The sequence below is a fragment of the Heterodontus francisci genome, chromosome 2 (genome assembly GCF_036365525.1).
Source record: "Heterodontus francisci isolate sHetFra1 chromosome 2, sHetFra1.hap1, whole genome shotgun sequence".
NCBI lineage: Eukaryota > Metazoa > Chordata > Chondrichthyes > Heterodontiformes > Heterodontidae > Heterodontus > Heterodontus francisci.
In genome coordinates, this window is record NC_090372.1 from 71831670 (window position 1) to 71844571 (window position 12902).

At 42.8% G+C, this 12902-nt stretch overlaps 1 protein-coding gene across 3 annotated transcripts in view; it reads left to right on the forward strand.

Annotated features, from left to right (window-relative positions):
• Positions 1-10024, forward strand: part of pde11al (phosphodiesterase 11a, like) — a 401215-nt gene extending 391191 nt beyond the window's left edge. Inside the window, exon 21 of one of the 3 annotated variants that reach the window (XM_068058983.1) lies at positions 9532-10024. In XM_068058983.1, coding sequence (XP_067915084.1) covers positions 9532-9684 — 153 coding nt within the window. In that variant the 3' untranslated portion in view covers positions 9685-10024. The remainder of the gene's footprint in view (positions 1-9531) is intronic. The other 2 variants (XM_068058992.1, XM_068059001.1) reach the window with 2 other exon arrangements.
• Positions 10025-12902: the final 2878 nt, after the last annotated feature.

Sequence of the window (12902 nt, forward strand, 5' to 3'; positions counted from 1 at the left end):
CACACTGATTCTGGCCGGTGGCCGGAATTCCCACACCTTCGGATCTCCGTACGGACATCCAAGGCGTAACACTGCTGGGGAGGGGGAAGGAGTGAGAGTCTCAGGGCGGGAGGGGGGAGGAGCAGTGAAAATTGTTTCAATTGTCTGAGGGGATGGTGGGAAGGGTTTGAAGGGCAAAGATTATAAAGTTTGGGGGTGAAAGGTTGGGACCAGCAAAAATGGTTTCTTGGGGGGGTGGTGGGGGGAGGGAATTAAATATGTTGATCAATCATTGGGGGTTGGAAGATGGGCTTTGATGTTGAAGTAACTGTTTTTATTTAAATAAAATGTGATGGTCGCTTTAAAAATTAAAATCATCTGCCAGGGCTTGAAGCCCTTTAAAAATGGCACCGGTACCTGCATGGTGGTGCCAGACCCCATTGTCGGGGACGGAGTGGCCGCCCTGTCTACAGCATCAGAAGCGGCCGTTTCAACCCCCCTCCATTCAAATGAGCCCCCGCGCGTAATATAGCGGAAGCTCAGCGACAGGCGATCTGCTTGGGCGGACTGCCAACATCAAAGCATGCTGCCGCGATTTGTGGCGCGTTCGTAAAATTCAGACCGTGATTTCCTCGGATGTACACCTTTCAGGCAGTGCTCCCTACTGGAAGCACCGCATCATAGAATCGACCCTGGGAGGTCAGCTGGGGAAAGAATCTCTATCGTATGAAAAAAATCAACATATGTACAAATAGGATCCTGTCTCCTTCTGATGGCAGGAGGAATTTCACCTCCCAGGGGTACTGTAGACTACTTTTCTTCTTCTGTCCTTAGTGGGGAGCACCTGCATTCACTTGATGGTTCTCTACAGTTGTGTTGCTGTGTGGCCATTCAATGTGTGGGTAAGCACAAGCAGTTATCCACAAGCCATCACTCTGTGATGCAGTCATTCTTTCACTCCAGTGTCTTGTTCCATCCTCAGATTTTTGTTTTGAATTTTAGATTCATATTTTACAAATCAAATCACAGACATATTGCAAGTTATGATGTTTTTATGATTCCCTAGAGGGATTTGTCATTATATCTAAGACTGTGACTTACCAGAGAGTGCACAGCATTACAATAACGTAAAATAAAATAAAAAGTACAGTTCCATCCTTACTCTTAAATTATAGAATTTTAGGTTCCAAATGCCCACATTGCGTTCAACTTTTTATTTCTTTATTCATTATACAATAAAGTCTGGCAGTTGGTAAGTATAAATGAATAAACATACTGAAATAATTATGAATTTTATTACCTTGCGTGGTTGTTGTAAATTCTTACAAGGTGACACCAATTTGCACCACTAATACGGTGCAGCTTTTCAAGAGAGTTGAACTATTTTAAAGTCTTGCATAGAATCATTTACCAGCACAATTTGAGGTAAGATTCGTTATATACAATAAATTAGTTGTATGATTTATGTGTCTGGATTTAACTCATTTAAGTTTTTTATATTGAAGTGAAATCTGTTTAACTTTACACAACTACTGTCAGCATGTCATCAAATCATTTTGTTTGCAATGTGTTAAATTGTGAGACCAGGTACCTTGTACACTCCCAGTTCTAAATGTATTTTTTCCTCATGTTTTCTCCCCATTCCTGAAGACTGTGATTCATTGCTGATGGAAATATCTAATGGCCTTGATATTGGTGGAGAGGATGTGGGTGAGGCTGAAAATTACCAAATAACCCAGCAAGGCCGGGCATGTGCAGGTCCTGCCAAACTTAATGGCAGGACCTCATAAACATTTTTGTTAGCTCCATTTCCCACCCAGCAGCTGGCTAAATGGACAGATTGGCTGGTGGGCAGGGGGGAAAAGCAGCGAAGGGAAACTATAACCAGAAACCCTTGAAGACAGCCAGCAATCAGGACGTCAGAGAGGCCTGTGATCAGTATGGGAGAGGTCAAAGGCTTCCTTGAGGAGCCTGGGGGAGCACTCCTGCTCTTCCTGGCTCACAAGGAGTGCTGAAAGAGGCACATCCATTTCTGTCCCCCTTTAACTTCCGGATATCCTGAACCTGGGACACCTGTGCAGCAGCAATGAATTTTATTTGGGCTCCAGTTACACTCTCAGAGCCCAATTTAAATATGTTAATTAAATAACCTGCTTCTCAACGCAGGACACTCAGAAGCCCTGATATTCACCACTGTAAAATAGGTGGTGGCCGCCTGTGCGGAATGTTGGGGACTCATTCCTCATATTTAACTCTCTGACCCCACCCCCCCACTTTCTGCCCATCATGGAGGGAAGTAATATCCAGGCCAATGTTTTTAGTGTGTGCCAGTTCTTCTGTTACTGAATTTAGTCTATTTATACTGAGGGAAAGATTTGAGTTACAGATTTACATTTTCTCAGAATTAATATTTGAAAACAAGATGGAAGGAAAATAAAAAGATAGCTTTACAGATTTTCTGTTTAGCTGAAAATGAAGCCTCTCTTTTGCCATTATTATATTTGCTCCCTTAACAGCAGTAGGTTGAATGTAATTATTTTCTTTAACAAACCAGGAAAATTCATATGACTATCATAAAATCCATGTTGTTGGCATATGGCAAATGTGGAAATGGCTTTGACAAGTAGGCTTACAGAAAATTCATTGACTATGTTGCAGAATGAGGTGTTCAAAGACCTTGCAGAAGGATTTAACAGATTATCATAGCTATTACAACCCTGTGTCTCATGATAAACCTGTCATTCATGCACTTACAAGGCGCCTGATGATGTCTCTGGTGAAAGCAATGACAGGAAATTATAGCTAGTATTCCAAATTCCCATCTCAGTAATCTTAAACAACACTTCTGTGCATCACAAGAACACCTGCTCAGTATTCACGCTGGCAGTTGTTTCATTGACAGCATTGGATACATTGTGAAGACGAAGAAAATATGCATAGCCTCTATTAAAACAAATCTCTATTAAGTGGAAAGGACACCTGTGAATTTTATAAGACCGCCAAAATGGCAGCTGGTCAACTTTATTGCTTAACATGTAAAGTTTAATAGTTTTTCTATAGTTTATAATTTATTCTGCTTACTAAAAAGGAATTTCAGAGTTGTGTCCAGGCTTTCATAGACGTTTTTTTTAAATTTCCATTTCAATAGTACAATATTTGGCTAACCTAAGCAGAATATTCAGCTCTGCATTATAGAGAAAACAGGGATGCGGTAAGCTGTTGGTAAGTTTGAACCTACAGCCAACCCCATCTTCTGGACCCACTGATTCAACTCAGAAGATAAAATTATTTTTCAAAAATGATAAATTGTATGGAGCATAATGGTTCAAGAGCTCCTGGAATCACAGAAGAACATCAAGGAAGGCAACCAGTCTAGGGTGGAGTCGAGCATTGTGGAGTTTTACTTCATTTACTTCTCAGTGCAGGAAGCAACTTTGTAGAAAGCATGCTTCGAGAGATTAATTTGGTTGTGTAGAATCCATGGGAGAGTGAATGATGCACAATCTATGGAAGAAGCAGATTTGACAAGCCAAATATCTTTTCTCGTTCCATGCTTCCTCAACATTACCACCCATGCAGTAACCTGGCAGCAGGGAATACTTGCTCATTAAAATCGCCTGAATGAAAAACCAGGCCAGTTCTATATGGGATGGGTGATGTGGTGCCTGGTGCCCAGGACAACTGCCCAGTATATCATGCATTGGGAATAATTGGGAAGATAGAAGTCTTGTGAAAACTGCCTGGATTAAATGGGATGGTGAAGATATGTTGGGCCCTGACCTTGTGCCAAGTTTGTTGACTGGCCTTTTGGGGCAGATATTCTGCCTCATCCAAACCTGGCCATTGATGGAGGGGGTTCCAAGCCTCTGAGATCTCCTGTCCTGGTTCTTCATTGAAACTCAATATATGGTTGGTGGAGAAATATCTGGTTAAACCAGTGTGCCTTATCACCAAGAAGGGAAATGGCAATTGCCTGGGTGTCAGATAGGGATTGAGACCTGCACCACTGACTATATGCAGCAATTTTTAAAAATGTTTTACGGGGCATCTGTGAGTTTCTTCCAGGCTGCACTGATCACACACATTCCCCTTACCTGTGTCACCAAAAACAAAAAGGAGACAACAGAAAATAGAACAAAGAAAGAATGTGGGGAGGGCTCATTTTCAGCTTTGCCACCCGTGCAGTAACCTGGCAGTGCGGATTGCTAACCTATTAAAATCACTGGAATGAAAATCCAAGCTGGTTCTATGCAGGATGGGTGATGTGCTGCTACAAGGCAACAAAGCTGATAATGATCCCCAATGAGATACAGAAACAAAATAGGCCAGTGAGTGGGCCAGAAAAGGATAGAAAAACAGAGGGAAGCAGGAGAGGGAGCACACATGTCCTGTAGCTGGTACGATCACTGCCTATAGCTTTCCTCATCACATTTTGTGGATAATAACCCTACAGTTACATAATGAACTCACTGTGAGCAGTGACATAGCAGATCTGATTTTCAAATATATATATATCTATTTTGGTCAAGCACAGATCCATCATTTCAAAGTGTAAAAAGTATTTTAAAAATGGCATCTGCCTCCTGCTGATTTTTCTGATTTTGATAAAGTATTCCCGAGGGCAGGAGCCAGGGACTTACAAACAGCTGGCAATTTATAGAAATGTCTCTCAATTCTTACCTCAGGACACATCTATTTAATCTACTTCCCCACAAGAAATTCTGTCCATGGCTCAGAACAGTTTAAGCAAAGTTTATCTTAATAGCTAGACATAACTATACTCAAGTTCCCAAACTACCTGTGAAGAATATCATGGAAGATCAGTTTGTAAATATTGTGATGAAATCATTGAAAGCATTAGGAAGGCCAAAGGAAAACAAATGAGGAAAAAGCCCCTTTTGCAAAGCCGGTCAGAAGTTGCAGCCCTTGTTGAACTCAGTCGACTTGGTCAGCATGCATGAGGTTCGTGAGGTTACCAAAGCGTCCAGTTCTAGTTAAAAAAAAAAGACCCTGATATTTGGTGAGGGTGAAGGGGATGTTCTTCCAGTGTTCCACCATAACTTCAGGAGAACCCCAGAGAGGAGGTATAAATGACTAAGGATGCTTTTTCTTCAGGGATTCTTCAGATCACCCACCAAAGTTATGAGATTTCACGACCAATGTTTTTCCAATAACATCTGAGTGGATATTTTTTGAAATGTAAATATATATGAAACAATTTTTAAAAGACAGGGAGGAATAGTTTCAACAAAATGTCCTCAATCAAGAATTTCCTTCCCTATTTACCCCAAAAAGGAAATTCAGCAAAACAGCAATAAACCCTAACTACAGTAATAACCACCAAATGAGAAGAGTAAGCTTCCTTCATGTCCCTTTTATTCTTTATGACTTTGAAGCCTTCGCCATGATAGTTTGCAAAAAGGTTGCCAAGGCTTTACTTGTACAACTTTCTTGTAAATAAGTCCTAGCTATCCATTAATGTATTGATAAATATTTGTTGGGATGTACAATGCGTCTCAAACCCTTACTACAGACCTGCATATGATAAAATAAGAAAAGCAAAAGTCAAGGCCCTGAATTTCCTTGAGGGTTTGGCTAGACTCCTGCAGATTCCAGTGGAAAACAGCAAGGACCTGGTTGCGCAGGGTCCCGAGCCCACCCCTGGGGGAAACAGTCACTCTTTGGGATTTTCACGGAGGCGCCCCCTTAATTGGCATGGAAACAGATTTCCTGTCCAATTAAGGGCGGCAGGCAAGCTCTCAAAGCTGGAGGGCCAATCAGAGGCCTTCCAGCTTGAGAGGAGCAGCAGGCTGCAGTAGAGGTAGGTAACTGAGAGAGCACTTCAATATGGACTTGCCTTCTCACCAACATTTTTAAAACTTTAAATAAAAAGCAGCCAGGCCACCACTGTGGGAGGGAGTAGGAGGGGTGGTTGTGTGTGGAGGGAGTCCCTCTGCAGGGTGACCCTGGGCTGCATCTACACCAGGCACGCAGAGAGGGTCTGTAGGCCACCCTGGAGCGCTGACCCCCGGCTTGCTGCTGCATGCCCACTTCCAGGCAGTTAAACTGCTCCAAGTCGCATCAGGAAACTACAGGCCAACTGGAAAATCCAAGTCAGCTTCCTTTAAGTGAGGTTGTCAAGGCTCTTAACGAGCCTAATTGGCTACCTGCCTCATGGGGGCGGGTAGCCATGCCAGCCCCAAACTCAACTCAGCAAAAATGGCTTGCATGGGTTCAGGAAACTGTCATGCTTGCTGGTTGTGGTATTTCAGGACCAGTCCGCCTCTGTTCCCGCCCTTGACGTGGCCCAAAAATTCAAACCCTGATGCTTCATGCATTTTCCATGCAGTCTTCTAAGGGGTGGAACCTGTGCTCACCACTTACAAGGCGAGTGCAATCAGGATTATAGTCCCAGGGTTGGGGTCCTCCAAAACAGGGATTTCTTGCTTCCCCTTGGTCGACAGCCAGTGTAACACTGGAGAATATTTTGGTGAAACTGATGATGGGTACTGAATGGACGGAAATGATTCTCAGCAGGAAACAGTCCAGAGTAGGTTTGTGTCCTGAACTCCCAAAGATTGGTTGACGTACTGTACATGGATTTCCAGAAGCTATTTGACAAGGTGCCACATAAAAGGGTGTGGCGCAAAGTAGGAGCTCATGGTGTAGGAGGTAATATATTAACATGGATAGAAGATTGGCTGGCTGGTAGAAAACAGAGAGTCTGCATAAATGATTCCTTCTCTGATTGGCAGGATGTGACGAGTGGAGTCCCGCAGGGGTCTGTGCTGGGGCCTCAACTTTTTACAATTTATATCAATAACTTAGATGAGGGGAGCGATGGCATGGTAGCTAAATTTGCAGTTGGCATAAAGATAGGTAGGAAAGTGTGTTGTGAAGAGAACATAAGGAGGTTGCAGACCGATATAGATAGGTTGATTGAGTGGGCAAAAATCTGGCAGATGGAGTATAATGTGGGAAAATGTGAAGTTGTTTGGCAGGAAGAATTAAAAAGCAGAGTATTACTTAAACGGAGAACGACTCCAGAATTCTGAAGTGCAGAGGGATCTAGGTGTTCTCGTGCATGAATCACAAAAGGTTAGTATGCAGGTACAGCAGGTAATAAAGAAGGCTAATCGAAAGCTACCCTTTATTATGAGCGGAATTGAAAATAAAAGTAAGGATGTTATGCTTCAGTAATACAGGGCATTGATGAGACCACATCCCGAATACTGTGTGCAGTTTTGGTTTCCTTATTTAAGGAAGGCTGTAAATGCGTTGGAGGTGGTTCGGAGGAGGTTTACTAGATTGAAACCTGGAATGAGCACGTTGTCTTATGAGGAAAGGTTGGACAGACTGGGCTTGTTTTCACTGGAGTTTAGAAGAGTGAGGGGAGACTTGATTGAAGTATATAAGGTCCTAAACGTTCTTGACAAGGTGGATGTGGAAAGGATGTTTCCTCTTGTGGGTGAGTCCAGAACTAGGGAGCACAGTTTTAAAATTAGAGGTGGTCCTTTTAGGACAGAGATGAAGAGAATTTTTTTCTCTCAGAGGGTTGTGCGACTTTGGAACTCTCTGCCTCAGAAGGTGGTGGAGGCGGGGTCATTGAATATTTTTAAGGCGAAGATAGATATTTGTTAGGCAAGGGAATCAAGGGTTATCGGGGGTAGATGGGAGTGTGGAATTTGAAATACAGACAGATCAGCCATGATCTTATTGAATGGCGGAGCAGGCTCCAGGGGCCGAATGGCCTATTTCTGCTCCTAATTCGTATGTTTGATTTAGTTTCCTTAAACAGGACCAAAGAAGGGGACCTTAAGGCTGAAGAGCCCTGGGAACCCTACAAAAAGACAGCCAAGCACTGGTTCTTCCAGCTGTTGGGGTAAGTAGATGCTGGTGAGGCGTCCATTGTAGTGTGTGTGCTCGCCAGCCTCATGCTGATGAGGTATTCCCGAAAACACTGGCAAGGTCAGCACTGGGGAGCAGTGACGGGTGTGATTCCGATATACTGCCAGATTCATGGATCCCAATTTTTACAAGATATGCCATAACAATCCTGGGCCTGAAAATCCTGCAGCCCTTGAAGTGTACTCTCACCACAGCTTTGGTACACACTTTGGTGGGGTCGGGCAGAGGTAGCCAATGGGCCCAAACCTGGCATAAGTACCGGAATTGGTGAACTGTGGATTTTCAAGGCCCCTCTTTCCTGTTGGGCAGTTGTTTTAATTTAATGTACTGTAGCTTCCCACTTCCCATGGATTCTATATCAAACAAAATGCTTGTCTGCAACACCACGCTCAATTATCCTTTGCTCTGTGCCCAGTAAATGCTCGGCTCTCAGCAAGGAATAAGGGAAAGGGCAGCTATCCATGATCTCGCCCTGTGCTCCCTTTGCATTGCCTGCAGATTTCCAGGATGTACCCCAAGGGAGCAGATTGGTGGCACAGTGGCGCAGTGGTTAGCACCGCAGCCTCACAGCTCCAGGGACCCGGGTTCGATTCCGGGTACTGCCTGTGTGGAGTTTGCAAGTTCTCCCTGTGTCTGCGTGGGTTTTCTCCGGGTGCTCCGGTTTCCTCCCACAAGCCAAAAGACTTGCAGGTTGATAGGTAAATTGGCCATTATAAATTGTCACTAGTATAGGTAGGTGGCAGGGAAATATAGGGACAGGTGGGGATGTTTGGTAGGAATATGGGATTAGTGTAGGATTAGTATAAATGGGTGGTTGATGTTCGGCACAGACTCGGTGGGCCGAAGGGCCTGTTTCAGTGCTGTATCTCTAATCTAATCTAATTGAGGTGCAGTTGGTGCCACAACGCCTCCTGTCTTATTTATCTTTCCCATCACTGGGCTGTGTTAGAAAGTGCACCCAGAAGAAGCTGGCATTATGAGCTGAAAGGGGTAGGCAGGAAGGTCATGAAGTATCCAAAAGATATTTTGCTTATATGGTGGAACGCTAAATTTCAAAAGTGAGCGCCTTCACATGGTGGCTGCCATCATCAAGACGGGCTGCTGAGGCTTCCAGCACTGGCTACCTTATTGCCTCTGTTTCCAGGCACAAGGCCTTGCCAGGAGTGAACACTGTCTAATTTGTATCCAGGCTGGGGGGGGTGGGGGTGGGGGCGGTGGTGGGAGCAGGATCCATTATGTTTCATAATGCTTTTTCTTCTTTTATAGTGTTAATCATTCAGAATTGTTTGAATTGGATCTCTTTTCTGAATTGAAATAAAAAATTGTAGAATCTGAAGTCTGAGGTTGAAAGCATGTGGAAAGATTTGGAAAACTATACAACAACCAGCAAGGGGTGGGGATCAAATAATTCTGGGTATACATACTTTAGGGATGTTCCAAGATAATTAGGTTTACAGAAGGTAGCATGGTTGGGTATCAGGGATAAAGCATATGATTATTAGCTTATTGTATTATTTTAAATATTGTTGCTCCAGATAATGCTGTCTCACTTCGATCTTAGAGACAGCTTTGCTGACATGGTGAGCTGTGTTACTAGCAGCTCTCCAATCCACTTACCCTTTTTATCTGCCCCTCACTTTTCAGGCATTGGCTAAGCTGAACGGAAGGGTTCAGCCCTTGGTAAATGGAATCAATGCAAACAGGACGAAATGGGAGGAGCTTTACACAATGTACCGTCAGTCCCATGGTGCCGCAGATGCTGATAATCACACACTGAAGATTGAAGCAATCAACTAGTGCAATTCAGACCTTAACATGTTTCTGGCCTGACCTTACATTACATTAGGTGGTTTGGCTCTCTGGCAGATGGAATGTTAATGACAATGATGCAAATGCTGAGAATCATCAATATTACTTTGGCCACAGAATGAACCTTCAGCAACATTACCATAAATCCCATCTGTGCGACCACTGAAGAAAAGGTGTAAAATCATTTTGCCCTCTGTTCAGATCTTGGGTATTGAATAGAGATCAGCACTGCAAATATTCAACAAAATAAACACAAACACCAGATATGGACCATTTCACACATTTCCCATCATGCACTGCTATGTTTGATACCTAAGAGCATCCAGTAATTACTGCAGTGATTAAAATCATAATCTACCATCTGCTGTAGCAATGTTCTTTCGGTGCCTCAAAAAAAAACTGCTATTGCCAGACAGCTTTATTAAAGTGAATTCTAGTTAAATCTGTTGGCGGTAGGGTACGCTGTCAGACTGACAATAGCTTACTAATGTTCGAGGCAAGGTGCTAACCCAACAAGAAACTGCTCTCAGAACAGAGCATTGTGGGATAATTCCTAGGGGCTCCATTTAAAATGTCACCCATGAGACATTTCTGAATATTAATTGAAGCATCAATTTCTCCTCTGTTTTCTGGGTCTTTGATCATGACTCCAAATGAATAGATATGCAATTTAATGGGATGGTTCAGGCTGCATGTTTTAAGGCAATGTGGGCATATAGTGGTTACCATTATAAGCTGCTGCCTGTGCTGGGGAGCACAATTAGGTTATCACATGATCTACAATCAGTCCCTTTACTTCCCATTGTTGAGGCAGTGGCTTACACATCATCAAATAGCTATTTTTGAGCTTGCTCATGGTAACTATGCATGACTGATCCCAAAATTTGTTAATTTAATAGAAACAGAATGAAAAGGTACTGGTGAGGTATAACTGGCATGATATAAAGATCTTCCAATGTTCTCAAGCAACAATATATGATTTTTGAAACAAAACTTTTTCTGCTCCTCAATTGATAGATGAGTGAATGCAATACTGTGTTTGGAAGTGAGCCATTGAAAAAAGGAAGTGATGTCAGCTGGGCAAACAATGGTGACACAACAACTGACCTCAGTGCATGTAAACAAGAGGGGAAAAGCAGCCAGGGATCTTGTAATGTAGTGTAGTGATGTCACCTTTAAGGAACTATACATTTAAGAGACCAGGCTACTGATGACATCATCATACATATCTCAGGAGGAGACATCATTTTGAGAGGCAAAGTCAATACATGGCTTACAAAGAGAACACACATACCAGCTAGGAAAAGATCTAGACCTGAGATCATGAAATGTAGATAAGTAAGACACTAAATAATGTTTGTGTTAAATCCAAACATAAAGCCTGCGGTTATCATTTAATGAATACTTAAGAACACAGTACAACATTACATTACTGGCGATGAGGCAAAAAAAATGATGCACAGAAGGATCCAAGTGCAGAAAACAAATTCAGACAAAAAAGTCAAGAAAAAATCAGACTGGATCAGAAAGAAAATGTAGTCTGGATTTGGGAGAAAACCTGGGCTATTCCAGATTTGAGCAAAAGATATCACCATTTGTGCACAACAATTGCCAGTCTTTCCAGCCTTTACAGAGACGGACAACAACCTGGAGCCACACTGGAGCAAATGACTAGCGAGATTCGATAATGGTTGCATTTGATATTAATACATCCCAAAGAAAGACCGCTACTCCTACACTATGCTGGACCAAGAGTCGACGATAGCTTCGATATCTTTGCAGACACCAGAACCGACAATGATTATGACGCAGCGAAGAAGGCTCCAATAAGATATTTTCAACTGAGGGCAAATCCTCACTACAAATTTTATGTCTTCAGGCAAGGGAAACAAGACAAGTGTGAGACCCTTGACCACTACATGATGAAACTCAGAAGTCTGAGCCAGAAATGCAACTTCACAGACATAGACAAAGAAATTATCTCCCAGATCATTATGACCTGCCAATCATCAAGACTAAGAAGGCAAGTCCTTAGAAAGAATGAATTGTTAAACTTGCAAAGGTTACTCGATATTGGCAGAATGCTGGAAGCCAGCAAAAGACAAGCTGAAGTCTTAGAAGAGAAAGAAGCAAATAACATAAGACGAGAATCCCTTGAAGCCAGGTCAGGATCATTGACAGAATCAGTGAACGCCACAAGAGGAAGCTTTCACCAGAGAAACACACCAACACAAGGGCACAGAGGAAACCCAGAGAAAGATCCAAGGCACTTCAAGGAAGATCAAGACAGAGATTACAATCACATCACGTTTGAACATGCAATCATTAGGGGGTGCATATCCTCACTACAAAACATGTCTTGCAAGGGGAAAGAGGTGTAAAGCCTGCGGAAATATGGGATATTTTGCAAAAGTATGTCAATGGAAGCCTGCAGAAGACATTAATAGAGTTGAATCCCAGAAGGAAGATTATATATTCGCAGCACTAGAGAAGATTTTTGTTGCTCACAACCACAAGTACCGATGCCTGCCCATGTGCGATGTGTTCATAGACAATTCAACAATCTCTACTGTAATCGACTCAGGCATAACAGTCAACATCATGGATGCCCCAACATTCCACGAGTTACAGGGAAAACAGAAACTGCAATTGTACCAGCCGATATCTAAAATTCTCCTACAGATCAGATACTTCTCTGCTGGTCCTAGGGGTGATCCAAGTTACTCTCAAATCCTCCCATGGATCCACCTGTCAGACTGAGGTCCATGTTATAGACTCAAGCAAGGGATATCTGCTAAGTTTTGAAACTGCCAGTGAATTGAAGCTGATCATGATCAACACTTTCAGAGGACAGTACTACCTGATGAAAGAAGACACCTTGAAGAAGTATCCACTGCCACAATTCATCCTTACACAACTCTACACGCACTCAACAGAAAGTTTGAGGCACAGAGTCAAGAGACAAAAACAGAGGATAAAGGCGCAAGCAGACCGATGGATGCATGCAAAAGATAGTAGGATAAAAGGAGACAAAGTCCTGGTTTGGCAAGAGAAATCATCAAAACTTAGCTCACCATTTGTCATAGCGAAGAGAGCAAACTACATTGTGAAGAGGAATGTAACCTTCAAAAGAGTCAATGCTAAAACAATTCCAGAAGAAACCAATGAAGATAACTTTCATGACATCACGCCTGTGACAATTCAAG